The sequence below is a fragment of the Rhincodon typus genome, chromosome 20 (genome assembly GCF_021869965.1).
Source record: "Rhincodon typus isolate 14 chromosome 20, sRhiTyp1.1, whole genome shotgun sequence".
In the NCBI taxonomy this organism is placed as follows: domain Eukaryota; kingdom Metazoa; phylum Chordata; class Chondrichthyes; order Orectolobiformes; family Rhincodontidae; genus Rhincodon; species Rhincodon typus.
In genome coordinates this window covers 1,713,937-1,730,478 of record NC_063351.1, presented here as the reverse complement: position 1 = coordinate 1,730,478, position 16,542 = coordinate 1,713,937, and the positions used below count along the sequence as shown (strand labels likewise).

At 41.3% G+C, this 16,542-nt stretch overlaps 1 protein-coding gene across 4 annotated transcripts in view; it reads left to right on the top strand.

Moving 5' to 3' along the window:
* Positions 1–16,542, top strand: part of rufy2 (RUN and FYVE domain containing 2) — a 68,542-nt gene that overhangs the window by 33,993 nt on the left and 18,007 nt on the right. For 3 of the 4 annotated variants that reach the window (XM_048608941.1, XM_048608940.1, XM_048608939.1), the window contains 5 exons: positions 4,747–4,844; positions 9,955–10,074; positions 12,694–12,823; positions 14,610–14,704; positions 16,203–16,251. In XM_048608941.1, the coding sequence (XP_048464898.1) occupies positions 4,747–4,844; positions 9,955–10,074; positions 12,694–12,823; positions 14,610–14,704; positions 16,203–16,251 (492 nt within the window). The remainder of the gene's footprint in view (positions 1–4,746; positions 4,845–9,954; positions 10,075–12,693; positions 12,824–14,609; positions 14,705–16,202; positions 16,252–16,542) is intronic. The other variant, XM_048608942.1, reaches the window with a different exon arrangement.

Below are 16,542 nucleotides of genomic sequence, written 5' to 3'. Positions count from 1 at the left end.
TGTGGTGTTGGGTCTATCGCCACCTGTTGGTAAGTGGTTGTATCTGCAAGCAATGTCTGTGCTTGCTTAACGTAGTCTGGTTTGTTCATAATGACGGTCATGCACCCTTTGTCTGCTAGTAGGATTGTGATATTCTTGTCTTTCCTGAGTTTGTCTTGTGCTTTTCTCTCTCTGCTGTGTTCAGGTTGTGCCCTTTGTTCCTTCTGTGTAGGATTATAGTTTGTTGGCTGGCTTGTTGTGTTTCATCCGTGAGTTTGTTGTCTTTTAATGTATTCTCCAGAGCGGCCATGAAATCTGTTCTGTTCCCATCTTTGTGGTTATAGTTCAGTCCGTGTAATAGGGCATCTCAGTTTGTGAGTTGCCTGTTAGATAGTTAGGTTTCTTATCCATATGTCCGATTTGTTGTTGTCCTTTGTTTTTGTGGTGGATCAGTTTGGTGAGTTTCTCCTGTAGTTCGTGTCTCCTCTTAGTTTTGGTTTTGTGTTAATGGTCTGTTCTAGGATTGTAGTCCATTGCTGGTCCATTGAGTTTAGATACTGTGATTTTTGGCGCACAATTTCTCATTCGTGCCTGTGGAGTCGATTATGGGCATCATTAATCATTGCTCGTAGCATTCTGCACTGTTCTGTTCAGCTATTTTATAGCTTGTGGGTTGCTGAGTGGAAGTTTGTATTTCATGCTGTGGGGCAGTACCTGGTTTCCGAGGCATTCGTGGAGGAAGTGAAATTGTCCACAGTTAGAGCTCAGTCGGTTGGTGAAGGTTTCCCATGTCTGGCCATTTTTAGTGTGTTACGTCTGTAGTTGTTTAAAGTATTGGCAAAGATCTGTAGCTCGGGTTGTGGATGAGCTGGCCGAGCTGGCTTGTTTTTGTTCAGACGTTTTGTCACCATGCTAGGTGACATCATCAGTGGATCTTCCGATGAAGTGATGTTATTCTACTCTGCTTGGAACTTATACTGGCAGTTCATTATGGTGAGTACTGTCATTTCCAGTTTTGATCTGTATGGGTTTATAAATGGGGTCCAATTCTATATGTTTGATTGAAGTATGGGTGGAGAACCATGCCTCTAGGAATTCCTGTGCGTGTCTGTGTTTGGCTTGGGCTACTATGGTTACTTCGTCCCTGTTAAACTGATGGCCTTCGTTGTCTGAATGTACAGATATTAAGGAGAGTTCATCATGCCGTTTTGCTGCCAGCTTAATGTTCGTGTATTCTGATGGCTAGCTTCCTTCCTGTCTGTGGGATATAATGTTTGTGGCAGCCGTTGCATGGTATTTTGTAAACCACGTTCATTCTGCATGTAACAAACATTACATTATCAAAGTTGTATCAGAGATAGTAGGAACTGCAGATGCTGGAGAATCTGAGATAACAAGGTGTAGAGCTGGATGAACACAGCAGGCCAAGCAGCATCAGAGGAGCAGGAAGGCTACATTAACAAACATGGACTCCTCCAGTATCTGAGGAGTCACAAATGACGCTGAACATCATGCAGTCATCAGTGAACATTTCCACTTCTGACCTTGTGATGGAGGGAACATCATTCACCACAACCATCAGAGTTTTCACTGATTTTCAAAACAATATCTAGTATCTGAAGTTCTGAAGAAGGGTCTCTGGACTTGGAACATTAACTTCGCTTTCTTTCCACAGATGCCAAATCTGAGTTTCTCCAGCAATTTCTATTTTTGGTTTCAGATCTCCAGCATCCACAGTTTTGTTTTATTACAATATCTAGTATCCTTTCGTCATTGGTTAACTTAGCTATACATCTTTCTCTCACATTGTTTAAGTTGTTGATCATAGCAATGACCGTTTGAGGGCCCAAGATATCTTTGAGGAGCATCATTAGTCAAATCTTCTAAATTACAGTCCCTACCACTATCCCATCGTGCCATCTCTGGAAGATTGATCGCGAGAGCAATAGAACAATAACTTGTGGTCAGTTCCACAAGTTTCAACTTGAAGTGCCTCCTAAGAGACTGTGCCACCTAATTAAATGGCTTCTGGAATATCATAATATCTACAGACGTTCCCCTATCTGCTGCTGTAGTCATCTCTTCAGAACACGGGAGGTCCCTGATTTACAAATGTTTGACTTACAAATGCTCGTGCTTCTGCAATCCCATGCAGGGATGTAATTTTAAATGTAGATGCCTAACTGCACCAGGGACCCAAGTTTGATTCCAGCCTCGGGTGACTGTCTGTGTGGAGTTTACACGTTCTCTCCATGTCTGCGCGGGTTTCCTCCATATGCTCTGTTTTCCTCCCGCAGTCCAAAGGCATGTGGGTTAGGTGGATTGGCCATGCTCAATTACCCATAGTGTTCAGGGATGTGCAGGATAGATGGAATAACCATGGGAAATGCACGGTTACGTGAATAGGGTAGGGGGTTGGGTCTGGACAGGATGCTGTTTGGAAGGTCAGTGTGGACTCGATGGGCTGAATGGCCTGACTCCACACTCGGTATTCTGTGTTCTATTGTGTGTTCTAACATTTTCCAAAGTTGGGAACAGCTGCTTTGTCGTGCATTGTACTCTAATTTGTGTACAAATTAACTTGCGAATGGACTTGAACAGAACCTATTTGCAACCCAGAGATTGCCTGTATTTAATCAGATTAGTCAGGTGTTGTTTACTTGCTACAAATTGACACTGAACCTCTGATCAGCTCAAAATTTTCAAGAAGTTCAGTCAGAATTCATTAATTACAGTCTCCTATAATTTCCCCATGGTGTTTAGGCTGTCACCTTTCTAAATCTAAAGGACTGAATCTCAAATCAAGAATTTTGATTCCCTCGCCTGTAACCTTCCAATGTTTTCATCCACCTTCTTGAAAACCCGTCTGGACCTGGGGAGTTATATTTGAATAATGCCATTAATTTTTCCACTGTTAACTTGCATTAATCTTGGAAGCAAATTATTTATTCAGCATATCCACCATTTCCTTCTATATCAGCAACATCTATTGAAGGCAGCCTTGCCCTGAATCTTGAACCTTTGTAGTTATTTCATATTTCTTGCTTTCAAACACTGCATTGCATTTGAACATAATTTCAGTCAGCATTAGGCTATTGACTAAATCCTTAACCATTACTAAATTAAATACCGTTTGTCCTCTTCACTGTTGCTGAAAACTGACTTGGCACACAAGAAATTCATTCTTTTTCTCACCTGGGCTAGTCTGTTTATCTCAATCAGTATGAAAGTTAAAATCTGCCATTAAAGGCATCTGCATGCAAACCTAATCACGCATTTACTTAATCCACCACTTCACAGTTACTACCAGAGCACCCTAAGCACAATGTGCACAAGAGTCTGAAGCCCTTTTCTGTCCAGAAGGTCTGTCTGCTTGCATCTTGTTGCATTTCCTCTTGCCATTGAAATAAGTTCATTCTTAATATTAAGGCTACTCCTCTGTAGTAACATTTCTCGGTTTGCCTGTGGACCTTATAATTGGTATATTCAGTTACCTGACAGCCATTCCTCTCATAGTTTGATATTTAATACTTGCTAAGTTGTTTGCATTGATTCAGTTTGGTCCTGCATATCTCATGGCCGAGATGTGGAGATGCCAGTGTTGGACTGGGGTGGACAAGGTCAAAAATCACACGATACCAGGTTATAGTCTATTAGGTTTATTTGAAAGCACAAGCTTTTTAAGCTCAGCTCCTTCCTCAGGCATAGTGTGAGAGAGAGGGTATAAGACACAGAATGTTATAAGCAGCAAGGTAACAACCCTAAAACTGGCTGCCTCTTGAATTTTTAATCAGTTAGAGAGGAGACAAATGATTAAAATCCAAAATGCAGATTCCTTTCAAGTCATTGTCCTGAGATAATTAAAGGTTTTGTCAATGTATACAAGAGGTGACATCTTGGGTCAGACAATGCATTTTAAGAGATAAGTGGAGCTGGAGGAGCACAGCAGGCCAGATGGCATCAGAGGAGCAGGAAAGTTGACATTTCGGGTTGGGATCCTTCATCAGAAATGCACACTGTTCCTCCAGCTCCACACTGTGTTATCTCTGAATCTAGAATCGGCGTTCTTACTATCTATGAATGCATTTTAAGGGTGAGGTCTTGCTTAGAATCTGCCTGTGCTTTTAAACTGGGGTCAGATTTTATTTTATTTTATTTTATTGAGCAAAACAGTGTGTGTGTGTGTGAGAGAGAGAGAGAGAGAGAAAGAGTTGGTGTCACCTGTAGTGCAGTATGATCCCAAGATCAGGATTGAGGCCGTCCTCATGGGTATGAAACTTAACTATCAGCTTCTGCTCGTCTCTCTGTCTCTCATGTACACCCGTGCCCATGACCCAAAAAATCTCACCCCAGTTTCAAACATGGACAGATTGTAAGCAAGACCTCACACCTAAAATGCATTATCTGACCCAAGATGCACCTCTTGTATACATTGATAAAACCTCTGATTACCTCAGGACAATGACTTGGGAGGAATCTGGATTTTGCATTTGAATCAGTCTCCTTCAAAGCCAATTAAGATTTAACAAGAGGCAGTCAGTTTTAGGGTTGTTACCTTGATGCTTATAAATTGTCTTGTACCGTCTTACACTATGCCTGAGGAAGGAGCTGAGCTCCAAACACTTGCATTTTCAAATAAACCTGTTGGACTATAACCTGGTATCATGTGATTTTTGATCTCATGGCTGAGTCACAGGGTTACGAGTTCAGTTCTGGGTGATTGAACTCCATTCTTAAGATATCGCTCTGTGTTTCTTTGGAATCTAGGGTTCTGAAGATGGTTTGAAGCAGAAAAGTGAAATGATGACTCGGCTGGAGGAGAAGACCAACCAAGTGACAGCTGCAATGAAACGGATGGAGCAAAGGTATAACAACCCAGTCAATTCCTGACCCTTCTCCCCAGCTCTTGCAATGAAACAATTCCACAGGTGCTGGTTCCTTTACCCTTTTGCTTATTCTTCATGCATCCCCTGTGTCAGGTACTGGAGCCTGCTATCACTTCTTCCCAAACCCAGCCAGCTCAATTTCTTTCAGTGCACACATACATTTTAGGAAAGGTCAAAAACTGACAGGAGCATGTTCCTTGCTTATTTTATTTTTCTGCATATCTTGAGGGATTGAAACCACCTGTCGTTTGTGCACCTGATGTCCAGATCAATGCAGTTCCAATCGAAGCCTGGGATTCCCTGGCTGGTCTGGCTTAGTACCATCACAGATGGAAAGTCCTCTTTTGCTGCAGATTGTGGTTTAAGGGTACAACTGCTTTGCATGAATTTTGAATGTAAGAGTAGTTCATCTGATTCCAGAATGAAAGCAAAGTACTGCAAATCCAAAATAAAAACAGAGTGGAAATGTGAAAATGCTGAGCACCCTCAGCATTTTAGTTTTAATCTGATTCCAACTACTCACTTTTTAAAATATATATTTGCGCCTTCCAGAATTGAATAACAAGTGTGAGCAGGTCAGATTTACAGATGCTCAGGTGATGGAATAACCTGGTGATTGTTACCATTTAGGCTCATATCCAGGGCACCAGCAGAGAGCAATTAGGATACAAGGAATCTCAGCCAAAGATTACGCAAGGTTGAGACCTAAAAACTTTGTATCAACAGTAGACAACAGAAAATGAAAAGTTTCATCCTTTTGTTAGATTGGGTCCCAACGAAGAGATTTCTCTGGTCTGGGAACCAGCAGGGTATTGCTGTTTATGAGCAGAGCTGACAGTACCTCATCCACATGTGTTGTGTGACCTTCTCCACTCCCACTTATTCCTATCATTACCCACTATATTGAGAAACATTACTGCCACTGTGTTTGGAAGTGTCACTGCTATTAACGTCTGTTTCTTTTCTCCCCTTTTATTTTCATTTTTATTTCCTACCTCTTTGCTTCTTCCTATTTGTCCCATTTGATGACCTTAAGTGACAAAGATTTATTAGATCAAACACGAACTGTTGCAATTTCTTGTCTGAAGTGTGTTGGTAGAGAGAATAATATTTAGGATTTCATTGCCAACTAATTCCTAACCAAATTAAAGGTGTAACTTTAGTGTGTTCAGTGGACATGATGTTAGAATACAGATTACAAAAGGGATGGAATGTTCTTCCAAACATAGTTTTAACTTGTCTCATCTGCCTTTATGTATGTATTGATTTCAAGAACTGCTCCTTCTTGCCCCCTCAGTCCCTCATTTAATGCCAAAGCCTATTTTTTTTGTTATCCCTTTGCACTCTTACTTCCCACACACCCCTTGCTCCCACTCTCCCCATTCCCTTCGAAGACTTAGCAGCCCCGCCCAACCAAACCACCACCCTGTGTGTCCCAAACCAACCTAACCACTGTCTTGCTCTGCTTGCACCCCCTCTGTCTTATGTCCCTCTGCTGTCTTGCTTGCCGTTGTGATCCCTTCTCACACTTGGCTTCACAGCTGTCCCCCTTTCTCTTCTCACCTTGTGGAGTCTGTCCTTCTCACAGCTTGCTTTCCTACTTCTTTTTCAATCATCAGCAGATCTTGCTACTTTAGTTTTTTTTAAACCAAGAAGTCATTAATAAAGGATATAAATTGGTAAGGATCAAAGCTGAAGCTTCAAGGCTTTACACTAGATACAGCCTACCAACTTGAAAATAACCTATTTATTTCTGACTCTATTGTCCTTAATCCCCTGTAATGGCAATTTCCACTTGTAAGGCCTCCAAGGCCATTCACAGGAGCATTATAAAGGCAAATTAGACAATGACCAATAAACTGAGATGGTGGGCTGGTGACTGTGAGCTTGGTCAAGGTGGTGTTTTGAGGCACCTTTTAAAGGTGCAGGAAGGTAATTCCTAATTCTGGGTCCAGGGTACTGAGGCCATGGATAGAGTAGAGTAAGAATATGTTGACAGGTTGGGCATGTGGGCTGAAGGAGATTACTGATACATTGAGAGGGGCGAGACTACAGATTGACTTGAAAACAAGGCTGAGGTTTTTAATGCTAGATTGGGCCAGTGAGCCCAGGGGGACAGATTTGGTGTCAGTAATGGAAGCATAGATTTAGATTATCTCAAGTTTGTGAGGTAGAAAGTGAGTTACTGGGAGGGAGTGTATTGGAATGTGGAGGGGACAGAAGCATGGGTGAGGGTTCCAACGGGGGATTAACTGAGATGAAGTCTGGTGATACATACAGTGGAAATGCTCCATCTTGTTCAGATGTTAATGTTGTGAATAGTTTGGTGCAGCCTTAGTTTCCAGGGCAAGGGATGGTTTCAGTGGCTGCTGAATGGAGTTTGTCAGAGGGACTAAAGGCAATCGTTTTACCATCCTTGTATTTGTTTGGAGGAAATTTCTGCTTACCAATAGTAGATGTTGGATAATTGATTAAGAGTGGAGGAGTTGGGGCGGCATGGTGTCTCAGTGGTTAGCACTGCTGCCTCTCAGTGGTTAGCACTGCTGCCTCACAGTGCCATGGACCTGGGCTCAGTTCCAGCCTTGGGCAACTGTCTGTGTGGAGTTTGCACATTCTCCCTGTGTCTGTGTGGGTTTCTGCTGGGTGCTGTGGTTTCCTCCCACAGTCCAGACGTGCCAGTTAGGTGGATTGGCCATGCTACATTGCCCATACTATCCAGGGATGTGTAGGATTAGCCATGGGAAATGCAGGGTTACAGGGATTGGGTGGGGGTTGAGTCGGTGTGGACTTGTTGGGTCGAATGGCCTGTTTCCATGCTGTATGGATTCTATGAATCAAGTAGTCATGAGGTTGAGCTGGGTGTTTGTCAAGACTTTTTCTCTCAGGGTTTGAGAGTCTTAGGAACTCTCTTCCTCAGTGGTCTACTCCTGATTCGTACGCGTTGGCATACATGCGGGAAACTACTGTTGAACTTTGTCTCCCAGGGCAACATGCAGACAAGAAATGGGAAGGATCTAAGGGTCAGTCCTTGAATGTCAGAGCTAATAGTTTGAGGAGGAGAAGCTATTGCAAATGATATATCTGTGTTAAAATATTACTGCCAAGCCGGGGAACCTTTGTGTAGTAATCCTGGTGATGGATTTTCACAAGATATATTCAATACAATCGTGCTACATCCTTGTATCAGTTCTGCTCATTACATCTTTCACATTGCAAATAGACTAATTGAGCAGTATTTACCACCTTATAAACCACATTGAATTCAATCTACTTATGATATCTACATGGTTTGTTACCCCACAGTAATGAATTCCACCACTCCCCTGAACACGTGGAATTTGTTTTTTTCTCTCTGCCTCCTTTTCTGTTACATCTGCTACCTTTCAAACCTCTGGGAACCTTGAATGTTTTTGCCAATAGCTATCTCACATAGATTGTAAAGGTCCAGACTGAGGTCCAAGGGAATTCATCATGTTTTAAACCCATTGATCTTTGCAGTATTTCTTCCTCACCAATATTTAAACACATTAACTTCATTGTTCTCATTAAACACATGCTTACCCACAATTTCTAAATGTTCTTTGCGTGAAGACCCATTTTTAATGTTATTGCCACTTCACTGTTGTAGATTATAAATCCTTCTGTCTCAGAAGGGACCCACAGTTGCTTATGTTCATTTGTGTTTGTTTTATTATTTATAGGTGCTAGTTAACAATCTCTGTTTTTAAATTTCTTAACTTTATTCTCATTCTATATTAGACTACTTCTGTCTTTCTGGTCATCCTTTGCTGGCTGTAAAACACCTAATTTTCAAGCTCATTGCTTCATTTTCATGTTTTAAGCTTTCTCCTTTTATCAAATGATATTGAGCATTTATAATTGGCCATAAATGAATAATTTCAGCTGTGCAGTTTTTTCTTCAGGATCTATATTTCCAGCGCATCTTCTGCACAGATCTGTACTACTTGTGTGACTATGCATTTTGCTGTCTTTCTCTCTCATGCGTACTGTTTTTTTTCCCTCCATACTCATGTTTTTTTTTCTCTCTCTTTTTCACTTCTCTCTTTTGCTTTCAGTCTTTCTCTTCTCCATGTGTCTCTCTTTTCCCACTCCATTCCCCAGTTATCTTTGCTGTGCTTGGCAGAACACTCCTGCTCCCCAGTTCGATCTTTAAGCTCCATCCTCCTGCAGTTGTCTGGGAACCCTTGCTTCCAAAACCCCGGGACTGTCACCCCCCCCTCCATTCTTCATCCTCTTTAAACTGTCATTGTCTACTTTGCACCTTTAGTGTTTTCCCTTTCCCACCCCATCCCCCAGCTCAACATTAGTCCTGCTGTTTCTTGAGCTGGATTGCTGTTTCAGATCCTATTTTGGGTTGGCTTCTGTGATTGACTGCCCTTTTATAGTAGTGATGTTTGGTGAGGCACCTCTGGGACTGGTGCCTGTGAACCAGCCTACACCTTTCTGAGAAAAGGGAGAGTATTAGCCAGCATATTTGGGGAAATAAATGACTGAGACCACCAGGATTGAATAAAGTCTGAAAGGATCAGTGCTTGAGCTGAATTGTGACGTGATGTGGGGTAACATGGATTTGCTTCAGGATTTCTGCAATCTGCAGGTTGATAGGAAACTCAGTACTGAGACAAAGTGTTTTAGAGCTGTAGGCAATTTTGTATTATTAAAATCCCTTCATTGGGAGCTTGATTCTTCTGTGTATTGTGTAAGGTGCAGCTAGCCATAAGCGAGATCAGTATGCTGTCATTTCCTGGTTAATTTTCACATTACCTGTGATTGCAGTGCTATCATCTGACTTTCTGACCTTTGTTAGACCAGTAACATTATTGTGTTCAATGTGTTGGAAAACACTGGTTGTTCTTTCATTTAAGGAGTCATTAAAATTGTAAATCAGAAACCCTGTTGTCTGCATCTTGGTTGAGTTTGCTAAGCTGGGATCAATTCCCAACTGTTTAATTTGCTGATGCTTGTCTCCTGTCATTTGTTTGGTTTTTTTTTTGTTTTTTGCTGTATTTTCCATCCCTTGCCCTTTGTGAGCATCAGTTTTACCCAGAGTTGATTTAAATTGCACCAGATTGCAGCAAGCAGAGAAGGATCAGGATACAGCAGAGAAGGGGACTGACAAGTTCAAACGTGAACTGGAAGACAAAGTGGAGAACCTGGAAAGAGAGATGGAACAGAAGGAACGACAGCTGTAAGCACCTGGGCAGAAACTGGGATTGGTGAACAAAATGGAGCATCTTTTAGATAAACGTGTTAACAGTTACTGTCAGCAGCCTCTGCTGGACATTGATTATTAATATCGACAGTTGAGGATATGAAAAGGTGTGATGTTAATTCTAAATGGTGCAGTGTCTACATAAAGTACAACACTTGGGGAAAGTTGAGAGATTTTAGCTATCCTTTATTCACTCCCTTCTTTTGGCTACCCTCTTTCAGACAACCACACGCTTGCTCTCATGCTATCACCTCTACACATACACACTGGAAGAGTCAAAAATGATACTTTGAATTTGGATTGGAGTCTTAAATAATTAGAGTGTGAGGTCAAATTCCTAAAGTAGATTTGGAAATTAAATTGAGATATGCTAGTATGTTGGAAATTGTGAACTTTTCACAAATACTTCATTAATTGTAAAGGAATTTGGCTTCTATTGATTAAAAAATTCTATGGGGAGAAATGATCAACTATGGCTAATGAAAGAGTTTAAGAAAAAATACTTAAAGTAAGAGACTTTAGTATTGTCAAAAATAATAATCCTGAAGATAAGGAAAATTTTAGGAAGCAGCCCAAAAATTGAGGGTAGAAGAAAGAGGGATAGAGAGGAGAGGCAGTGTTCTGGGAACATGGGTTTGAATCCGACTGCAGCCGATGGTGAAATCTAAATTCAGTAAAAATCTGGAATTTAAAAAAAGCCAATCTAATACGCATTTAATTCACCATCCTTATCAGGTCTGGCTTTTGTGATCCCAAACACTCAAAAATGTGGATGAGTCTTAATTACTGTCTGAAATGGCTGTGACAGCCAATCAGTTCAAGGGCAATTAGAAATGGGCAACCAATGAATGAATAATTTTTAAAAAAAATTTGAATATGAAAGTAAACTAGCAAAAAAACCTGAAAATGTTATAATTCTACAAGTCTGTAAAAAGGAAGAATAGCGAAAGTGAACATTTGATTCCTTCCAGAATAAATCAAGAGAAAGAAGAATGTGGCACGAGGAAATGACAGATGTTTAACGAATAGGTTTGGTCTGCTTTTACAGTAGAAGGCACAAAGAATATCCCAAAATAGCAGGAAATTGAAAGTCCGTGAAATACTGGAACACGAGTAAACCACATATCCTTTTGAGCATTGTTTCCTCGATCAAAACGTCGATTGATCTTCAAACTGACTAAGCATGCCTGTTTTCCCCATGTCCGTCAGTCTAGTAAAAATTCATCAATCTCCATTTTCAAAATAAGCAATTTATCTAGCATCTGATGCCCATTGTGGCTCCCAAATCTTGCTGCCTTTTGCATTATAAAATTCTGATTTCACTGTTTGGCTCTAATCTTTAGATTAAAACCCCAGTCCTAACTCCAACTGTTTCTGCTAGTTGCAATCTATTTAGGAGTAATTAATGCCAGTTTTAAAAATATGCATTAGAGAGATTAATTTGATTAAAAGTTGACAAATCCTCAGGTCTGAAAGAACGAGACTGCAGACAGTAGTCCTTTAGCTGGTGCAGGTGTTTGGTTCAATGCGGAAATTGTGAATGTGCTGCACAGAAAACAAGCAGGGATTGGTTGCAGTACCTGGTGTGACAATCTAGTATAAATGACCATCAAAGCAGGGAACAGTGGGACAGCTGCCTTTGTGCATGAGAATATGTTTTAATTGGATGTCCATAAGAGTCTGTCTTGGGTTGACTGCCCTTGGGTCACTTTCATTAACTGACATCCTATCCCCTATGATCTGGAGAGCATGCTTGTAGCTTGTTAACTCATCAATAACCGTTTCGGACCATTGTGACAATTGGCCCTTTTGCAATATGTTTGACCCACTTGTTCTTGTCACATGCCAAATCTCTTTTGATCAGATGGAATGGAAAGCAATCTCAAGTCACCTGTGGGTCAACAAACATGATTGAACAGAACACTGTAGGGAACACCTGTATCTTATTGCTGCTGACACAGCAAAAAGTAACAAATGATGTAAAAGTCCCTGTTAGTAAGCTAAATCTAAGTTGGTAGTTACTAAATTGGTACTGTTCATTATTTTATCTGCCAAATGTGTTTGGATTCGAGCCTGGAACATGTTGGGTCCCTTTGCTACAGACTAGAGAATAAGTCCTTGGTTTGCGCTGGACTGCACACAAGGAAGACCAAAACTAACTTCAAACCTAGCTAACACCAAGATTTAATCCCCCTCTCCATAGTTATGACAGTATCATGCTGTTATCTGCACAGCTGAGCTGTCTCTCACACTGTAAATTCATTCAAATCTCATGAGATCAAATGCAATGGGAGCTGCAAACTAACTTTTCCATTGTCTCAAGTCTGCAGTGCCCACTTGAGAAGCCTTTTATCTCTACTCCAATAAATTGTCCCTGACACCATTTTAGACTGCTAGAGTATTTCTAGGAATTAACCTTTTCGCATACCAGATCCAGACCTTTTTTTGTATTAATCTAAGCTAAAATTCTCATAAAGACAAATAGGGTTGGTTTCATATGCCATCTGACTTACTTCTGGGTGCTTTCCGTTGTATACTGGTGGCTATGTTTGGTGTGTCTTGTATTTGAAGACTGAGTTGGTTGTGAATTAACAGGGTGCAACTGGAAACAGATCTGAAGATTGAGAAGGAGTGGAGACGGGCTCTACAGAATGATCTTCAGAGGGAGAGTGAAACCATCTCAGAACTGAGGGCACAAACGCTACAGCTCAGCACCCTGAAGAAGGTACTGGAAACACATGCAACACTCATTTCTGTTCATCGGGACAGCTAAGTTTGACAATTTTCTTTGTATCCCTATACATTCTGTCAGTGTGAGAAAATAAGAGATGATCCTGATCAATGAAAATCTTACCTACCCTTGAATGCTGACTGTTGAAGTGACTCTGTAAAATTTAATCCTCTGCTTGTGTTTGACAGCCAAGCTTGGTTAGTCTGTATCGGTGTATTGTGTGTTCTGTCTGACTTCTTTTTGTTATCTCATACCCACTCTGATTTTTTTTTTTCATTCACCTGTATTGTGAGTTGGCATTCTCCTTTTGCCTCTTGTATACTGTCTGTTATGCTAACTCTCGTTGTCTTCCTTCATACTCGCCATTAGGCCATAAGAAATGGGAACAGAAATAGGCCGTTTGGCCCCTCAAGCCTGCTCTGCCATTCAGTAGGGTCATGGCTAATCTGACATTTCTCACATCCACTTTCCTGTCCTTTCCCCATTATCCTTGATTCTGCTACTGCTAAAGAATTATGTATTTCAGCCTTTAAATTTAAACCAGGACTCTGCTCTGATAACTGTCTGTGACAAGGAGTCCCAAAGACATACTCTTCTCTGAGAGAAGAAATTCCTTCCCATTTCAGTCTTAAATTGGTGCCCCTTTTATTCTGAGACTATGCTGTATGGTCCTAGACTCTTCCCTGACAGGGAGCATCCTCTTGGCGTTTATCTTGTCAAGGTCCTTAAGAATTGTGTTTCAATGAGATCATTTCTCGCTCTTACATTCAAACTCCACTGAGTAGAATTTCAACCTGTTTAGCCTTTGCTCATTACAATCTCTCCACACCAGTGATCATCCTAGTGAACCTTCTGTGATCTGCCTCCAATGACATGATCTCTTTCCTTAAATAGAGGAACCAACCTGCTCTCAGTACTCCAGATGTGGTTTCACCAGTGCCTTGTACGCCTGCAGTAATACTTCCCTACTAATATACACTAACTGCTGTTAGCATTCTGTGCAACGTGCAAGTAACCTCCAAGTCCCTTGGTGTTACAGCTTTCTGCAGTTTCTCTCTGTTTAGGTAATACTCTGTTCTGTTCTCCTTTCCAAAATTAACAACTTAACATTTTCAGACATTATACTCCATTTGCCTATCAGTATGTCTCCGTAAACTGTTTGTATCGCTCTTGCAACTTGCCTTTCCATCTATTTTTATGTCATCTGGAAATCTGGATACAGTACATTTGTTTTCCTTCCTCCAAGTCATTAAAAATATTGTAAACAGCACTGATCCCTATTGAACCCCATTGGTTACTGGTTGCCAAACTGAAAAGGAACCCCTAATCATCCTTGCTGTTTCCTGACCATTAGACAAGTCTCGGACAGTCTTTCGCAGTCCATTTGCACAATATCTGACTTCCTGTCTCTCATTTGCTTTGGGTCACGTGTGTTAGAGAACACCAAATTAATCATTCCAGATATTGGGATACAAGCAATTTACAAATTACACACTGGACTGTCTGAAGTCTGGATAGTTACTGTTTGTAATGCCATTTCCAATTATTGCACTGAGTAGCCTGTAGTGGGGTGGGTTTGGTGGGCTGTAGAGGTTGCTATTCACGTGATCTGGCTGTGCCATTGGATGTTCAAGGGGATCCTACTCCTTGACCAGAGGAGCTGAGAGGGACCCCATGGTGACCAGGTCTCTGCAAGCAGTGGAGCCACTCTGTATCAAGAGGGACTAATAAACTGAAGGTCGGAGCCAGTTGATGTAATCGGAGCTCATTTATTTCACAGGAATTCCTTCGCTTGCAAGAAGAGAATGGACAACTGCAGACGATCTGTGAGGAGCAAGAGCAGGCTCTGCAGGAGCTGGGCTACAAACTCAGCGAGTAAACCATCCTGTTCATGTTGATTTACACTGGCGCGTTTGCATATGTCTCATCATTGCCTTCATCAAGTTGTTGCTCATCTCTGGGGTACAGTGAGGGTCTGGGGGTAGTGTATTACAGTCAACATTTGTGGGGTTTTAGGGGAGTTAGGTACCACATCTGATTCTTCATGCTAGAAGCTGTTACTCTTGTTCCCTTCATCGTGTAATTGAATGAGGAACAGGTGTGAAGGAATGACTACCTGTTCTAATGTTCTGTTTCCTACTATTTTGATGTTGGCTCTGCATCTATGATACTCTTGATTTCCTCCTCCCCTCCCCCCTCCCCCCAACCACTCAAATCCAGATCTGTCTCTCTTCTTCCCCACCACCCTGTCTTAGTCTGTCTCTTCCTTGATTTTTTTTTTTCCCCTTCCCCAAGCCTGTCTCCCTACAGTTTTCAATCTGTAGAATTTATTCATGTCCTGACTGTGCAACAGCAAATTTAACAGTGGGAGTTTTCTCCCTGAATCCTGTTAAGTTTGCACATGACACCAAAATTGGTGGTATGGTGGACAGTGAAGAGATTACGTAGAGATCTTGATCAGTGGGCTGAAGAATGGCAAATGGAGTTTAATTTGGATAAATGCATTTTGGTAAAACAAACAAGGGCAGGACTTACACAATTAAAAGTAGACCCTTGGGTAGTATTGTAGAACAGTGACCTAGGGGTTCAACTACATATTTCTTTGAAGTTTGCTTCACATATAGGGTGGTTAAAAAGGTGTTTAGCACTCTTGCATTTATTGCACAGACCTCCTGAGCATAGGAGTTAGTATGTTATGTTAAGGTTGTACAAGATGTTGGTGAGGCCTCTTCTGGAGTACTGTGTCCTATTCTGCTCACTCTGTTAGAGGAAGGATATTATTAAGTTGGAGAAGGTTCAGAAAAGGTTTGCCAGGGTGTTGCTGGGATTGGAGGGTTTGAGTTAAGGTGACGCTGGATAGGCTGGGACGTTTTTCCATTGGAGTGTAGGAGGTTTAGGGATGACCTTTTTATAAAATCATGAGTGGTATAGATAAGGTGAATGGCAGGTATCTTTTCCCTGGGGTGGGGAATTTCAAGACGAGGGAGCATATTTCTAAAATGAGAGAAGAAAGATTTAAAGATGACACGGACAATTTTTTTTTTAAAAACAGTGGTTAGTGTGTGGAATGAAATTCCAGAGAAAGTGGTAGAAATGGATACAGTTACGATGTTTAAAAGACATTTAGATAAGTATACGAATAGGAAATGTTTGGAGGTATATGGGACTAGTGTAGTTTGGGATTATGGTCAGTGTGGACTGGTTGGACCAAAGGGTTTACGCTGTATGGCCCTGTGACTCTAACAGATTGTCTGTCTGTGTTCCCTCTCAATATGAAGCTGCTTGGACTTGATTATATTTTGAAGTTTTGTGTTTTTTGTTTTGGAATATTTACAATTCTTATCCTATTAGAATACATTCTTTAATTTTATAGGTCAAAACTCAAAATCGAGACCATCAAAGAAGCTAACAAGGCATTGCAGGTAATTTTATTAAAGTGCTGCTACTGCTGTGTCTCTTGCCCTGGCAGTGCCTGTGGTCTGATGCTTTGTGAGGCAATAGGAATCCCAGAGCAGTGTTATTCTGCTGCAAGCACATCGTGAAAATACAAGCACGCACGCACACCAAATACTCTGCCCCCACCCCATTATGCTGGACATAGAGCCTCTCCATATCCCACTTGGAGCCCCCCATCTTGGTTGATGTACACCTGCACCCACCATCACCACACTACACTCTGTGAAATGTCTGCCTAACATCACTATTATACATAT